The 18,016-nt window shown below is 37.2% G+C and overlaps 1 protein-coding gene across 10 annotated transcripts in view; it reads right to left on the bottom strand.

Moving 5' to 3' along the window:
• CEP170 (centrosomal protein 170) overlaps positions 1-18,016 on the bottom strand; it is a 283,085-nt gene that overhangs the window by 17,753 nt on the left and 247,316 nt on the right. For all 10 annotated transcript variants that reach the window (XM_033937690.1, XM_033937689.1, XM_033937691.1 and 7 more), the window contains 2 exons: positions 17,769-17,857; positions 1,605-1,698 (listed from right to left, as the gene is read on the bottom strand). In XM_033937690.1, coding sequence (XP_033793581.1) covers positions 1,605-1,698; positions 17,769-17,857 — 183 coding nt within the window. The remainder of the gene's footprint in view (positions 1-1,604; positions 1,699-17,768; positions 17,858-18,016) is intronic.

The following is an 18,016-nucleotide window of genomic DNA, read 5'->3' as shown; positions in this document are numbered from 1 at the left end:
GTCATACTCCACTGACCCAGCACCACATAATCCCCGAGCTCCCAGATTCTCTCCCATTGTGGCTCCCCTGTCCACCTCTAACTACTTCTTTGTTGGAATCTCGCACTCCAGACCACCAGCGACTGCAAACTTCATGGGCTGCTCTGACTGGTAATTATACTGTGGTTTGCTCTGGCTAAAGATGGAGCATTTGGTTTATGTTGTCATCTTCCCTGATGATGTCACCCTTATTTGGCAGATTGACCTCTGGTGATAGTACCACAAGACACTTGCTAGGAGTCTACTTTCTGCCCTTTTGAACCCAGTGTTCCAAGGGGCAAAAGCAACTCAGAAAAACTTTCATGTGTTCTGCACCAGTGAGACCTTATTAAAACCCAAGAATGATTAGGGTGTTCAGAGGAGGGGGTTATGGATATGTATAATGTTAGGGAGGCTGGGGTCAGGGGAGTACCTTTGTCCTGTGCTCTTGCTTCTTTAACCTGACACTTATATGTGCCTCGAGGCAGCAGCAAATATCAACATGGAATTTTTTTGTCTTTATATATTCCCTGTCTAAACTGGTGAATACATACAGTACATGTAAAAATTTTTAGGCTGCCCAAACCATACTCTATCTACACCATTCTCCCCATTAAAATCTGTTTGTGGTGTGGATCCCCATGTGCAGATAAAAGCTTTTCAAAATCCTATATGTTATCAATTTGCACATGTAAAAGCTGCTATTTACCCATGGAAGTGTTTTTAATTTAACCCCCCCAAATATAATCATAGAATGTAATAGATATGGAAAGCTGTACTTAGAAGTTTGCTCATGTCAAGTCAACACTTGTATCTCAAGGAGATCAAATTTAATTGTCTAAAACAGGGCTGCCCAAGTTCGGTCCTCGAGATCTACTGGCAGGCCTGGTTTTCAGGATATCCACAATGAATATGCATGAGAGAGAGATTTGCATACATTACATTACATTACATTATATTAGGGATTTCTATTCCGCCATTACCTTGCGGTTCAAGGCGGATTACAAAAGGTTAATTTAAAAAAACAGAGTTACAATGATTAGCTAGAGAGGTAAGTTGTAGATCTTATGAACATTTAGCGGGTTGTTGAGGGTGGGGTGGTTTGTAAGAGAGTTAATAGGTGGTCATAGTGGAGATTCTTTTGTTATTATTAGTGCAGTAATGGGTAGATCAAATGTCAGTTTTAGAGTTACTAAGAGGTCGTGGTGTTATTGCTGCTTCAGGAATTTCTTGAAAAGTGTGGTTTTTATTTCTTTTCTGAACGTCCTATAGTCTGGGGTGGTCATCAGAAGGTTGGAGATCTGGTTGTCCAGCCTTGCGGCTCGAGTGGCTAGGAGGCCGTCGTGTAGTTTTGTTCTTTTTACTTCCTTGATTGGCAGTACGGGTAAATCTCTCTCATGCATATTCATTGTGGATATCCTGAAAATCTGGCCTGCCAGTAGATCTCGAGGACCGGACTTGGGCAGCCCTGGTCTAAAAAATGTATATCTATGATGTTTTGTTTGAAACAAAAAAATAAATACAGTCTTAACTATGCACTAAAAGCTGTATTCATTTAAAACTAACTTCATGAAAGAGTTTCATACCATGCTTGTAGTTTTCAGGAGAGGGATTTCACTTTCTGCACGTAATTTGCTTTCAATTTCCTCCCAGTTCCGGTCTTTGTCCTTGAACAAGATCCTATGAACAAGAGAAGGATTTCTTTGATCAACTGAAAATATTTTGCATATATTTATTTTTTTTATCCTACAATTTCTTTATAAAATTATAGCCTGATAGGTAAAATTTTCTGCATGATAAACCACAATTTATATGTATAACAAAGTTTTAATAAAATAACCCTATGGCATATGTGTAGTGCTTAACAACCGTTTATTATCCAATTATTAACCGTTCCATCATTAATAATAATTAATACAAAATGCCATGATACTTTATCCATTGTCGCCCTTCAGTCTTGGAATGTCTTACCATTACCACTGAGAGAAGAAAAAAATCTCGACCGTTTTAAGGGCTTACTTAAAAGTCATTTGTTTAAGGAAGCCTTTGCTCTGTGATACCATGTAATAGGCCAGATCATCCAAGTACCGATAATCAAAGCTGGTTTTAGATGTATCTAAAACCAACTTAGGCCTTTACCCTGCCTCTAAACGCCTAAAGCACAAAGAGGCATGTTTAGTGGAGGGAAAAGGGCGGGAAGTGGGCTGACCATGCAGCAAGTATAACCAAAACTTTAACAGGTTGCCCAGTTGGAACTTATATGTTTTGAATTAGATCAATTTCTCCTGCTGCGATTCGTGGCAATTCGTGGGGGATCGCGATCGCGGCAGGAGAGATGCCCAATCTCTCCTTCTGCGATCGCAATCCACCCCCCCACCCTGACAATACCTGCCGAGGCGCGAGCCCCCAACTCCCTCAAATACTGGCAGGAAGGAGCCCAACCCCTCCTGTCGAGGCGCACCCCCCCATGACCTCCCACGCCCCCAGACAATATAAGCAGTTGGGAGCCTAACCCCTCCTGCTGAGGTGACCTACCTCCCCTCAAATATGGGCAGGGGGGATCCCAGGCCCTCCTGCCCATGGTGCCCCTCCCGCATGACCGCCGCCGAACCCACGATCGCCCCTTAACCTCCCCTAACCTCACAACACGCCCCTGAACTTACATTAAGTTGGACGGACGGATGGGTCCCAAGCCCATCCGCCTGGCAGGTCATCTCTCCTGCTGTAGTTCGTGGCAGTTCAGGGGAGTGGATCGCGATCGTGGCTGGAGAGATTAGGCATCTCTCCTGCCACGATCATTGCTGGGGGAGGGGGGAAGGATTCTGTAACTGGTGTTGTTTTTGACAGATGCCAGTTATAGAATCCAGCTTTTAGGCAAAGGACTGGCCCCTCCTTCGCCTAAAAGGTCTAGTTTTTGGTGTTTGGGACTTGGGCAATTTTTTTTTTTTTTTTATAAATCTTTATTCATTTTCTTATGTTACAACAAGTGTATCATTTAAATTCATTAGAAACTTGAATATACACACTTGATTAATTCTTATATTAACATCAAATTTAACATTTCTTTAAAATTAATATAAAGTTATATTATGATGTCAGAAATCTAAATTTATATAATTCTTATTGAATATAATATGTCCCCACCCCTCCCTCCCTCCCAATCAATAATACATAAAATCAACTTTATTGCAATTTCATTCAAATATTGATATAATGTGTAATAATCAAAAAATACAGTCCCACCCCATTCCCCTCTAATCAAATATCTTATCATGGGAAAAGTTAATCATTCATTACAGAAATCTGTTAATGGTCCCCGGACTTTTTGGAATTTACGTACATATCCTGTTTGTGTTGCAATGGTGAGTTCCATTTTGTATATATGACAAACAGAATTCTACCAAAAATTGTAATTCAACCTGTCATGCTTTTTCCAATTATATGTTATTTGTTATATTGCTATTCCAGTTAAAATAAACAGAAGTTTGTTGTTACTTGATGAAATTTGACTTCTTGCTCTCATAATTGTTCCAAATAGAATAGTATCATATGTCAAGGCTACCGGATTTTCTAACATCCTATTGATTTGAGGCCAAATTGATTTCCAGAATGATAATATAAATGGAAAATAGAATAAAAGGTGGTCTAATGTCCCTACTTCAACATGACAGTGCCAGCATCTATTAGACTTAGAACTATCTATCTTTTGTAAACAAACAGGGGTCCAAAAAGCTCTATGCATAAGAAAAAACCAAGTTTGTCTCATAGATGCTGACACCGTACATTTTAACCTCCAAGACCAAAGTCGTGGCCATTGAGATGCATTAATTTGATGCTTTATCTCAATGCTCCAAATGTCTCTAAGACCATTTTTTGGTTTTTTTTTTTACAAATCCGGTTATTAATTTATACCACTGTGCGGCTCTATGATCTATTGAATCCATCTGGAAACATAAGAATTCCAAACTATGATAATTATTAAGATTTTTCCATTCAGGGAATCCTACCTGAATGGATTGCTTCAATTGCAACCATCTAAAATATTGTGATTTATTAAGATCAAATTTATGTTGCAATTGTGAAAACTCCAGCAACTTACCATTTTTTATTACATCATCTAAAATAGGAATACCTGCTATCATCCAATATTTCCAGATGATTTTAAAACCGCCAATTTTCATCTTGGGTTTTAACCTAATCGTTTGAGTTGTTGATTTACTTATTGAAATAGGAGTTAGATTACTTAGATATCTTAAAGTTTTCCAGGTATCCATAAATATTTTATGTTCTTTATATAACCTTGGCATTTTAATACTAACTACATGACTAAGGCGCAAGGGAAACATAAGTCTCCATTCTAACCAGAACCAGTCTGGAATATTATCAGTGGGCTCTGGGAGGATCCAATACATACCTTGACGTAAAATATAGGCTTGATGATACCTATAAAAATTGGGAAAATTTACCCCGCCCTCCACAATTGGCCTTTGCAATGACACTAAAGCAATTCTGGGATTTTTACCAAGCCAAATAAATTTTGTCAAAATCCTATTTAATTTTTTATAAAAAAGATTCTTGAAAGAAAACTGGTATCATCCCCATTTGGTAACAAACTACAGGCAAAATCATCATTTTAACAGTTTGAACTCTTCCCCACCAAGATAAATGCAAAGGATTCCATTGCTCACACATTTCTGTCACCTTTTGTAATAGACATTTTTCATTTATTTTCATTGTTTCATCCATTGTTTTTGTAATCCAAATTCCTAGGTATTTAATAGCATCTTCCTTCCAAACAAAAGAGAATGCATCAAATAAACCTTTTGTACAATGTATATTTAACCCTTTCAGGACCATAAGGATCGTAGGCCAATTTTTGTGGTTTTGATGACATTTTTATGGTAAAAAGGGCTTGCAGATGCCAAAAAATTGATTTTTTTTGTGAAATATCATTATTTTTATTTAAAAAAATCACACTTCTGGCTTATGGACAGTGTGGCAAGTGAATCTTCTCGTCAATCTGGCAACGACGCTAATGAATGAATGTCGGAACCAGTTTGTTTACATAAAGGCAGTATCATATGGAATCCGTACATATCAAATTTAGAACTGTAGACTATCCCAATCAAAATTTATAGGATTTTAAAGTTATGGGACAAATATGTCCCTTGGTCCTGAAAGGGTTAATGGAAGAACTTCTGATTTATTCCAATTTATCTTATATCCTGAAAATTTTCCAAATTTTTCAATCAACTCAAGTAAACATGGAATGGTAGGTTCTGGATTCCTCAAATACAATAATATATCATCTGCATAAGCAGATACCTTATATTCTCTATCTGAATGTGGTATACAGTGGTGCCTCGCATAACGGCCGCCTCGCACAGCGGACGCTGCGCACAACAAACTTTATGTCGTGATCCGTATAACGTACTTCGTTTCACACAACGAAGTCGCCCGAGCTGCATCCTTCCGGGGTTCCTGCGGGGTTGGATCGCAGCGGGGTTGGTCGAGGGTAGTCTCCTTCTCCTTACCTGCCCTGTCGCAGCACACAGCCGAACGGAAATCTTCCCGATGTCAGCGCTGACGTCGGAGGGAGGGCTTAAGCAAAGCCCTCCCTTCCTCCGACGTCAGCGCTGACATCAGGAAGACTTCCGGTCGGCTGTGTGCGGCTGCGGCAGGGCAGGTAGGAAGAAGGCAATGGCGAACGAAAGAGGGGGGAGGGGGCGGTCCGCCCCGAAGAATGTGCACAGCTGGTCAGGTCCCCCGATCGACCGACAACAGGCCCGGCCGACAAACCTCCCTGCCCTGTAGCCGCGAATCTAAATTACCTCTTACAGCAGCTTCAATAATCCAGCTGCTGTAAGAAGGTAATTTAGATTCGCGGCTACAGGACAGGGAGATTTGTCCGACCGGGCCTGTTCTGTTGTCGGTCGGGTGCAAAAGCGCCACAAAGGTGGAGGCAGGGAGGGAGGAAAGGTGGAGTGGAGAAGAAAAGACGCTTAAGGGGGGAGAAGGCCGCTGAAAGCACATGTTGGAGCAGGGGATGAGAGGGAGGGAGAGAAGGGGAAATATTGGACAAGGGCAGAAGGGATGCTAAATCATAGGGTGACAGGCAGAGAGAACAACAGGAAAAAGAGTGGAAGCAATCTTGAACCCTGAGGGTGAGGGCAGAGAGAGGTGGTGAGATGATTGATCATGGGGAGAGGGACAAAAGGGAATAGAGATGGGATAGGAAGATAGTGGAAGTAAAAGGACAGGGAGATGTATGTTTTTAGATGTATCTAAATAAAAATAATAACAAAAAATGTATCTTTTTTATGTCATCTTAGCATATTTTATGCTGCAGAACGAATTATTTTTTTTTACATGTATTCCTATGGGAAAACGCGTTTCACATAACGAACGTTTCACATAACAAACTTGCTCCTGGAACCAATTAAGTTCATTGTGTGAGGCACCACTGTACCTTGTATGTCCTTTACTTGTTGGATGGCCAATAATAAGGATTCTAAAACTATATCAAACAGCAAAGGAGATAAGGGACAACCTTGTCTAACTCCCCTCTGCAAATTAAAACTTTCTGAAAAAGTATTATTAATATATAATCTAGCAGAAGGTGAACTACAACGTTTGTATTATTTGTATGAATCCAGGACCTATACCAAACCATTCCAATGCCTGATACATAAATGTCCATTCCACTCTATCGAAAGCCTTCTCTGCATCCAGGGAAACAGAAAAAGTAGGCTCTCTCATTTTCTTTGTTAAGTATAATATATGAAATGCCAATCTGGTATTATGAGATGAATGTCTTTGAGCAATGAATCCTGTTTGATGCATACCTATAATATGAGGGAGAGCTTTAGCCAATCTTAACGCCAATATTTTTGCTAGTAATTTACCATCTACATTTATTAAAGATATTGGCCTATAGTTTGAAACCAAAGTAGGATCTTTATTTGGCTTTGGCAAAACAATAGTTAAAGATTCTGCCATAGTGCCAATAATAGAACCTTTATTAAGTTGATACTGATAAAGATTTAATAAATAAGGTAGTAGGAAATTTTGAAATGTTTTATAAAACTCTACCGTATATCCATCACCACCTGGAGCGGATCCAACTTTAAGGGATTTCAAAGCTGTTCCTAATTCTTTTAGTGATATTGGCTCTTCTAAGCTTCGTTTTACATGTTCAGGAATTTTTAGACACTAACATTTTCAAAAATTCTAAACCATCTTTTTCTTTGTCTAAATAAGTCTCGGAAGAATAAAGAGATCTATAAAACTTTAGGAATTGTTTTAAAATAGGCTCAATTTGTGTAAATGTTTCACCATTTTCATCTTTAATGGCAATTAATTTTGATTTTCTTTTTTTCGCTTTAAGATAATTTGCCAATATTCTTCCCGCCTTATTTGAGTTTCCATAATACAATGCTTGCTGAGAAAATAAATCTTTCCTAATCAACTTAAATGAAATCTCATTATATTTGCCCTTAACCTTTAACAATTCTTGTTGAATAGAATATTCCCATTTTTCTATAAGTTTAGATTCTAAAAATTTAATCTCCTTCTCTAAGTTTAAAAATTGTTTCCTAATCTGTTTTTTAAGATAAGCAGAATAAGAAATTATTTGTCCTCTCATTGATGCCTTAAAAGCATCCCATAATATTTCCATAGAGATTTTGTCCTTATCATTCAATTGAAAGTAATCCTTCATTTTTGTTTGAAGATTCTCACAAAATAATGGATCAGCAAGCAATGTATTATCAAATTTCCAAATTGGTCTATTAGTATTTTGATCTGTAATCTTAATTTCAATCCATACTCCACCATGATCAGATAAAATGATTGGATCAATGGCAGCTTGTATCAAATGTATCAAATGATTTGAAATAAAAATATAATCTATTCTTGAGAAAGAATTATGAACATGAGAACAAAAAGAGAATTCCCGTCCATCAAAATGAAGTATTCGCCAAATATCTGTCAAATCACAAGATTGTACAAAATTATCTAATCCCAAAGATTTCATAAATCTTCTTGGGTTTTTATCCAATAGAGGATCCATAACAGCATTGAAATCCCCAGCCACTATTAGATTTGAAGTAGCCAGTGGTAAAATCAGTTGTTGAAGAGTCTTAAAAAATTCATTTTGTTCGAATTAGGGGCGTATATATTAAACAACGTCATGGTAGTATTTCCCATGCTCATTTCCACATTTACCCATCTGTCATGAGTATCCGAAGCCTTTAGTTTGAATGAAGCAGAGCATTTTTTATTCACTAGAATAGCAACACCCGCTTTTTCCCCTATAGCTGGAGAAAAGAAACAATGCTTGACCAAACCACCTTCTAGTTTATTAGACTCAATATTTGAAAGGTGGGTCTCCTGTATGAAACATATATCCGCATTTTGCCTCTTTAAAAATAATAATTTTTTTTCCTTTTTATCATATGATTCAGACTATTAACATTCAAAGATAATATTTTAAGATCCATTTATATTTTTATAATACATTTTCCCAAAATTTAAACAGTAAATACTTTTTCTTAATAACTTTTCCCAATACACAAATTAATTTATAATGTCCCCACCCTCACCCAACCCTCCATTATATATCTCCCACCCATCCATCCCCAATTAAATACGAAAACTTGGATACGCAGATTGAGGTTAGGTATAAATAACTCCCACAAGCTATTACAAAATTTAACTATAATTACTACCAGTAAATTTTCACTGTATCAATTAAACTTATTTTTAATTCTGAATCAAGCATAACCCTTTTTCTTCTTCTTCTTCTTTTTTTTTTTTTTTCCTTTTATCTTATACTTATAAATCTCAAACCTGAACATGACATATCAGTTTTACCATAAGAGATAAAGTATTATTTCCCTTTCACTAATTTAATTATAGACTCCCAATAAATTTGCAATTATTAATGAGTCTATATCTATGTCTCATCTTTTATTGTAAAGTAATTGTCTTTCTAGTATTAAATTTTAAGGTATGTATTGAAAGAAACTATAAGAACTTAAGGTCTATCCCATATCTATAAAGGAATCCTCATCTAATCTTGCCTTCTTTTAAAGTCCTGAGGGTGATTCAAACAGAAATCAAATATTTCAAGAGAGAAAAGAAACCTCTCAACGCCACTAATCATACGCGCGCTATTTATTTTTTTTCCCCTCTCATCGACGGTATAAAATAAAATCCTGTCACATGGATGGCCTACGATTTTTGGCTCACATCACGAGAAATGTAACTCCTTAATCAACGGTACTATAGTCCGAAGCGATAGAGTAACATGTTAACATGTTTTTGATATAACAAAATATAAATATCTTTGTGAGGTACAGGTATGAAACACAAGAAAATTCATAGAGATGAAAACTAGAATCATACCGGGATGGCCTGCAAGTTATAATAAGATCGCCCAGCATACATTCTTTCAGACATATTTTTAAAACGCAAACTTAACCGGAAGTACCTCCTCTAACAGGAAATCACCCATGTTAACCAATCCTATTCTGTTTTTACTAATGACAGTATATTTGTTAATGTGATTGAAGGATTTCTTTTCTTCTCCTGAGAAATCACCCATGTTAACCAATCCTATTCTGTTTTTACTAATGACAGTATATTTGTTAATGTGATTGAAGGATTTCTTTTCTTCTCCTGTAAGTAACGCCCCTAATTTTTCCATATCCAATCAGCGATTCCTTTAATATAAGGTCATTGAGTGAAAAAGAGATTATATCCTGTACTAACATTTCAATCGATCACTGCCAGCACCACTGTCTTACATGTAAGTCTACTTTTATCTATTAAATCCTTAAATGTATTCTGAAGATCACTTAAGATTTTATGTTCTCTTCTTGTATCGCTGTTAAGAACGTTTCATGTTGTTCAAATTATAGTTCCACCCTCGTGCGATTCCATTCCATTGCAATAAAAGTTCTAAGTCTTTATATTCCTGTTAACAAAAGTCAATATTTATAAATTAAATATAGATAAATAATAATTAAAAATTCTCTTTAGGCATCTTTAAGAGGTCATTGGTTGTTCATGTTGCTCGAGAAATTTTTGTAATTTTTTAGGGTCCGAAAAATTTTGAGTTTTATTTGCAATTGTAACTTTCATTACTGCTGGATAAAGGAGCCCATATCTAGCCCCTAGTGATCTTAATTGGGGTCTCATGTCCAGGAATTGTTTTCTTTTTGATGCAGTTTCTCTCGCAAAGTCAGGGACAATGTGTATTTTTGCATCCTGACATCTGAGATTTTTGTTCTCCTTGGCTAATTGACAGATTTCTATTGCTTGTTGATGTCTCAAGAGTTTAAAAATTAAAGTCCTTGGACCCGTTTGAGAGGTTTTCTTCTGTGTTGGTATCCTGTGTGCCCTTTCGATCTCTAGTGCAGTCTTGAATTTTAACGGCAACACTTTAGGCAGGAACTGTTCCAGGAAAGTTATAGGATTGTTTTTTTCCACCCCTTCCGGCATTCCGATGATTCTTAAATTATTTCTTCTTTCACGGTTCCGGCTATCTTCAAGGTCTCTCTTAATTTCTTCAACCTCCTTCCATATTATTTTGCATTGTCTCATGTCCATATTTAATCGCTCCGAATTGTCTTCCAATATATTTATTCTATTTTCCGCCACGTCCACTCTTTTAGTAAGAATTAACAGCATCGTCGATTGCTTTTTGTAGTTTTTTATTGCTGTCTAAAACAATTTCTTTAATTTGCCGCAATTCTTCCATAACGTCGGGGCTTTCATCTGATGGCAACAGAACTTTTGAAGGAGGAGTGCCCGGCTCCGGCTTTGATCTCTTATTGCTTCCTGTACCGGATCCTCCAGCCCCCAAATCACACTTGTTCTGTTTGCTAGACGCCATATTCTGATAATAATCAGCTTTTTTCTTTTAAAATTTAATTTTTTTTGTAGTATTTCTATAAATAGAGCTTGTCTGCACAGAGCTACTCTCTCACCCAACCATCAGAATTCGCGTCCAAGCCATGCACCCTTGGGCAATTTTTTTTTTTTTTGTTCATAATGTGTTCTAAAGTTAGACGTAGTGGTGGTCTCGGCTGCTGAATGTAGAGGTAGGCCATTCTCCAAAAAAACCCACCTCATTTTGGATGGTTTTTTTTGAGAATGGACATTTTCCCTATTGCTACTTTCAGCGTTTAGGGCCTTAGGCCAAAAGGGGACTTAGATGGTTTTTTTGATTATGCCCCTCCACGTGTTCTTTACTACAATAATTGTATTTCTTTCCTGCCTTCCTTTTGATCCTGTTTATCCAAATTTTGTCTTGTGATTTCTACTGTCTGTATTTTAATGTTTGTTCTAAATTTTGATCTTCCCCTATTTTATTTCTATTGTACCTTGCTTAGAAGACTTGATAAGTGACTGTATCAAATTTTTAATAAAACTTGAAAATTAAACCTATAGCAGATGTTCAAAGACAGCAGGACATGAGCAGGACAGCATGTATGATGTCACTGATGGAGACTGGTACAGGAATCTATACCTCAATGACTTTCCTAGAAGAGTTTGGGCTGTCTCGCTGTTGATGTATGCTTGTTCTTGCCTACCGCTATTACGCAGGACATCCTTAGGGAGGCGGGAGAGTTGTGAGGATTCAAGCCTTGCTATCCTCACAGAACACCTGCTAAAGAGTAAGTTAACTTCCTTTTCTCAGAGAACAAATAGGACTGTGAATCCTCAAACATGGAACTCCCTAGCTACAGGTTGACTTTAACAGAAAAAGGAAGAGAAAACATGACTAGTGCTGAAATGAGCAAACATCAATATTTTGGTAGCAACAGATTGATTTTTTGGGAAAGCAGGTTGGAACTGAAAGAGAAGGGCCTAGGGAGGATGGGACTGGAGCTAAACCCTAAAATGATTCTGAAGGACTATTTGGCCAAACCTAAATGCATCAAGAGTTTTGACCCAGCCAGTAGTGGGATGTGAATGTACGGACAGATAGATGTCCACAGCACAGCTCTGCACCTCTCCTTCATGGATGCTAAAGGTTGGACCTAAAAGAAAAGGGCCTGGGGGGATGGGATAAGAGCCTAAACCCTAAAATGATTCTGGAGGACTATCTGGTCAAACCTATATGCATCAAGAGTCTTGACCCTGGCAGTAGTGGGATGTGAATGGACAGACAGATATCCACAGCACAGCTCTGCAACTCTCCTTCATGGAGGCTATCTCAAGCAGGCGACTAATGCAGTCTTAGCTATAGCCTATTTCCTATATTTTTAATCTGGTGAAAATCTTGGACAACTGGTATTGTTGCAGTTACTAGACTTTGGAATAATGCAATATTTTGGATGATTTTCAATTTAGTTTTTATCCAAAATATTCCACTGAGTTGTTACTGAGTTTAGTTTGTGAAAGTGTAAGAGCAGGATATGAAAGAGTTTTGGATTCCTTTATGGCAACTTTGGACATTACCGCAGATTTTGATACAGATTACAATAAGTTATCAGCGGATCGACTGATGTAAATAGGAATTTCTGGTAAAATACTAGAATGGTTCTGATCTTTATTTTGATGGATAGAACTTTTAGGGATGAGGTTGCTCAAATAAGTCATAACATAAGAGTTGCCAGACTGTGACAGACTGCAGTTCTATCAAGCCCAGTATCCTGTTTCTAACAGTGGTCAACCTAAGCACAAGTACCTAGCAAGATTCCAAAGGTGTAAAACAGATTTTATGCTGCTTATTCTAGAATTAAGCAATAGATTTCCCCAAGTCATCTAAATTTAGGCTTATGCAATTTTGTTTTAGGAAATTATCCAAACATTTTTAAAACTCTGCTATGCTAACTGCTTTTGCCACATTCTCTGACAACAAATTCCAGCATTTAATTACACATTGAATGAAGAAACATTTTCTCCGGTTTGTTTTAAATTTACTACTTAGTAGCTTTATCACATGCCCCCTAGTCCTAGTATTTTTGGAAAGAGTAAACAAGTGATTTAATTTAATTTAATTTAATTCTTATATACCGCTAATAACCGTGAGGTTTCTAAGCGGTTTACAGAAATGAATGCATTAAAAGATACAATAAATAAAAATAAATAAGATAGGTACTTAGAAATTCCCTAACTGTCCCAAAGGCTCATGATCTAACTAAAGTACCTGAAGAGACAATTTATGAAAAACTAGCTGATGCCCCGGCGTTGCACGGGTATTTAATTATATCAATAACACTGTGAATGGAATCAAATAAAGATACTTTATAGTGGTGAATGAAATTATTTTTTAACAGCTTTATAAAAAGTACAATTTTCAAATTATAATGTGAAATATTTGACAAAATGAATACAATACAACAAACACAAAACTTGATTATAAACAACATTTTTAGTTTCACCTCCAGGCGCAAGAACATATAAATTCTTGGGTGAACCCACCCTTGAGCAAGCAACATAGAGTTGTCCATGGGAAAAACAGGGGGATCTTAAATCCACTCCACAGTATGTAATAGTCTGTCCCTGTGATTTGTTGATTGTGATAGAGAATGCAAGGCTCACTGGAATTTGCAATCTCTTAAACTGAAAAGGAACATCTGTTGGAATAAGTGGCATCCAAAAGTTTCAGTATTGATTTAAACAACTCAATATGTGGAAACTCAGGTTGAAAAGAAACTCCATGCAGTTTTTTCCCGGTTCAGAATGGAACCTGTGTTCCTAGTTCAGCATATGTGAGTACTCATGTAATGTAATAACATTATGAACTGGGGTGCATGAAGGAAACAGTTACAAACACAGTTAGAACATACAAACTCTATGTGTATGGTGTCCGTGGTAGAATAGAAACGATGTCCCTAGTGGTTATAGTGTCATTGAAAGCGTTTTATAGTTGGAATTACTGTGAGAATGGCAGCTTTTTACATCCTTTCCATTGACATGAATGGGTGAAATCTGATTTTCTGTTTGTAGCTCCGCCCACGTGTGCAGGTGGGCTGCAAGACCCCGAGAACATATCACCCCAGGTAGTGAGGGATCTGCATACCAAGTTTCGTTCAAATCGGTCAAGCCGTTTTTGCGTGATCGCGGCACACACATACATACATACACACATACATACCTCCGATTTTATATATATAGATAAAGATAAAATATAAAGACAGAGATAGATATAGAGATAGAAATAAATATTTCACCAAGCAATGAATAAATAAATTAAAGATAGAATTAAAAATAAATAAGTAAAATAAAATAAAAAATAAGTATCAAGAGAAATAAAAAATATATGTTTAAAGTATTCTCCCCTGCTGGATCGGGGGAGCGGTGTAACTGTGATCAGGTGCCCTGCTGGTGCTACATCAGAGGTTATCTGGACATTTCCAGAAGAGTTACAGAGTTGAACGTGTTACTTCAGGGGACTGAAGTGTTTCCATAAGAACATAAGCAGTGCCTCTGCTGGGTCAGACCAGAGGTCCATCGTGCCCAGCAGTCTGCTCTCGCGGCGGCCTAACAGGTCCAGGACCTGTGTAGTAGTCCTCTATCTGTACCTCTCTATCCCCTTTTCCTTCAGAAAATTGTCCAATCCCTTCTTGAACCCTAACACCGTAATCTGTCCTATCACACCCTCTGGAAGCGCATTCCAGGTGTCCACCACCCGTTGGGTGAAGAAAAACTGCGGTGTTAGTTTGTTTTGATGGATTTACATCTACTCTTTCCACTCCACTCAGTATTTATAGACCTCTATCATATCTCCCCTGAGCCACCTCTTCTCCAAGTCAAAGAGCCCTAGCTGCTTTAGCTTTTCCTCATAGGGAAGTTGTCCCATCCCTTTTATTATTTTTGTTACCCTTCTCTGTACCTTTTCCAATTCCGCTATATATTTTTTGAGATATGGCAACATAATTAAATACAGTATTTGAGGTGTGACTACACCATGGAGAAATATGAAAACATAACATTCTCATTTTTGTTTTCCATCCCTTTCCTAATAATTCCTAACATTCTATTTGTTTTTTTTAACCATTGCTGCACACTGAGCTGAGGATTTCAACATATCCTCCATGACACCTAATGTGAAACCCTGCATCACATATACTTTGGGCTCATCTTTCCCACCTGTATCACTTTGCACTTGCTCACATTAAACATCGTCTGCCATTTTGATGCCCAGCCTCCCAAGGTCCACTTTCAGTTTTTCACAATCCTCTTGTGATTTAACTTTGAAAAACTTTTGTCTCATCAGCAAATTTAATTACCTCACTATTATTCCCATCTCTAGATCATTTATAAATATGTAAAAAGAAGAGTGGGCCCAACACAGACCCCTGGGGAACCCCACTATTTACATTTCACCATTGAGAATATTGACCATTTAAACCAGTTCTTAATCCGGATATTATCTCCTATCCCATGACTTTCTAATTTCCCCGAATCTTTCATGAGGCACTTCGTCAAATGTCTTTTGAAAATTCAGATATACAATATTAACAGCCTCACCTTTATTCATATGTTTATTCACCCCTTTGAAGAAATAGAATTGTTAATGAAGAGAGATAAGGGGGAAGACCCATATGATATGCTTCATGTATTAGACAAAGAATTTTGAATGAATGCTGGATTAACCCTATAAGTAAAGTAAGCACATGCTTAGGGTATCAAGGGAAAGGGTGGGGGGTACCACAGAAATTTTTCATAGCCGAATTTATCATTTAAATTATTAAATTAGTTAAATTTATAGCCATTTTTAAAATTTAATGAATAATAAATAATTTATGTTTATACAGTGTTCTCTCTTGTGTCATCATGTTTATCCTGCAAAATAAAATACACTGAGCTCGCAGATTGGAAGCTATACAAATTTTGAACAAATCTAGACGCGTTTGAAACAGCACAAGTGATGGGTGCTAGCTCATAAGAAGTTTAGTTTAGTTGCCAAATGTCACTGGTGTTAATTGCAGGAGCATTCATAACCTCTTCTTGCTTTCAAAGTCTCAAAGCCTCAAACAACATAAAAAATTGCTTAATGACTATTCCAATAGTACACTCAGTTCTGGCTCTTTAATCTATTAAAATGTAAGCACGTATTATATATTTTGAATATGTTTAATTTTATTCTTGGATATGAGCTCAGACATTTTGATTATGAAGATCTGATCAAAGACTTTGCAAGAAAAAAAAAGTAGGAGAAAATTATTAAGTCATAAATAAAATGAAAGCATACAGAAATAAATATTATTTTCCTTCTTAATGTAAGTTTTGTTTAATTTTGAATTTTCGATAAATAACATTTTCTTTTATGGTTTATTATTTTAATATTTTGAATTTACAAGTGTAAGGGGGCACAAAAATTAGGTAGTGCTTAGGGCATCTAAGGGTTTTAATCCGGCCCTGGAAATATAGAAATATAAAGGAAACCAATGTAACCTAATTAGCAGTGGTTTGACATGATCAAATTTCCTTGCTTTAAAAAGTAATTGGGTTGCAGAGATTTGTACAGTTTGCAACCTTTGACGATGAGTAGAGGGCAAGCCAGCATAAAGCAAAGTTACTCACCTGTAGCAGATGTTCTCCAAGGACAGCAGGCATATAGTCTCACATCTGGGTGATATCATCCATGGAACCCAGCAGAGACATTCAAAAAGTGTACTGTCACTTTAAATCTTTAGGAACTGCCCATACCGTGCAGGTGCTGCTGCCCTCTCACCCGATGTCATTTCAAGTAAGATAGCTAAGAAGCCAAATAGGGGAGGTTGGAGAATATATGCCTGTGGTCCTTGGAGTACATCTGCTACAGGTGAGTAACTTTGCTTTCTCCAAGGACAAACACATGATATTCTCACATCTGGGACTCCCAAACTATCAGGATCAAGTCTTTAAGAAAAAGGTTATTGCAAACTATCATGAGCCTGGCAAAACTGAAAGGGTAAGAGGGATATTGGCCTTTAAGAAGAAAATAAATTTTGCAGAACTGCTTGCCCAAACTGACTATCTGGTATGGAATGAGTCTCTAAACAATAATGGGAAGTGAATGTATGGACTGAGAACCAGGTGTATGCTAATAGATCTCATGCATATTCATTGGGGAAATCCTGAAAGCCTGACTAGATTGCGGCCCTCGAGGAGGGACTTTGACACCCCTGGTCTAAATGAATACACCTAAGTCAAAACACACCCATAATCCACACCTAAATGCAAAACATGCCCCTGATCCACTCCGTAACCATGCTTACTTTCTGGTAAGTGCCCTGGAGTAGACACCTACCATCTAATTGCAATTTTCAATAAATGGCACTGATTAAAGCTTTTAAATAACCCCCTCCTTTACAAAGCCGTGCTAGCATTTTTAGCACCGGCCACCGCAGTAACAGCTATGACACTCATAGAATTCCTATGAGCATCCAAGCTGTTACTGCCGCGGCTGGTGCTAAAAACGCTAGCTCAGCTTTGTAAAGGAGGGGGTAAGTTAGGCACCTAGATTAACTAGATAAGCCATTCTAGGCACCTAACTTTAGGTAATTTTTATAGAATCAGGGTAAAAATGCTCCAGGGATAGGGAAGGGAATGGGAGATGCTGGCCATGGGACTATGGCAATTATATGCAAGTCATCACATTTTCAACTTAAAGGTAAAAGTAGGGATGCGAGTTATACATGGAGTTATACATGAGACCGACCTATATGTGATTATCTATGGTAAATAAATAGAATTTGATAAATGTTTATAGGAACCCAATACAGTACTATAATAAAAACTCTTACCTGATTTTACCAACTGTTTTGTCTATGGATTGTCTTATCTTTCGTGAAAACTGGAAAACAGAGGATAGCAGCAAGCTATCACCCATTGCCTGAAAATGCAAAAAGATAGTAAGAGTTAACATATTTAAAACTTTTACACTGAGAGCAATGCAATTTGGAACTCTTTCTTGGGAATAGATGGGCAACTGGTGGCTAGACAAGTCTTTCTTCTATTTACTCTTTTTCATGAAAATGTATTGAAAATTTTT

This window comes from Geotrypetes seraphini, chromosome 3, assembly GCF_902459505.1.
Source record: "Geotrypetes seraphini chromosome 3, aGeoSer1.1, whole genome shotgun sequence".
Taxonomy (NCBI): Eukaryota; Metazoa; Chordata; class Amphibia; order Gymnophiona; family Dermophiidae; genus Geotrypetes; species Geotrypetes seraphini.
Note: the sequence above shows the minus strand (reverse complement) of the source record. Positions and strands in the feature narration are given on the sequence as shown.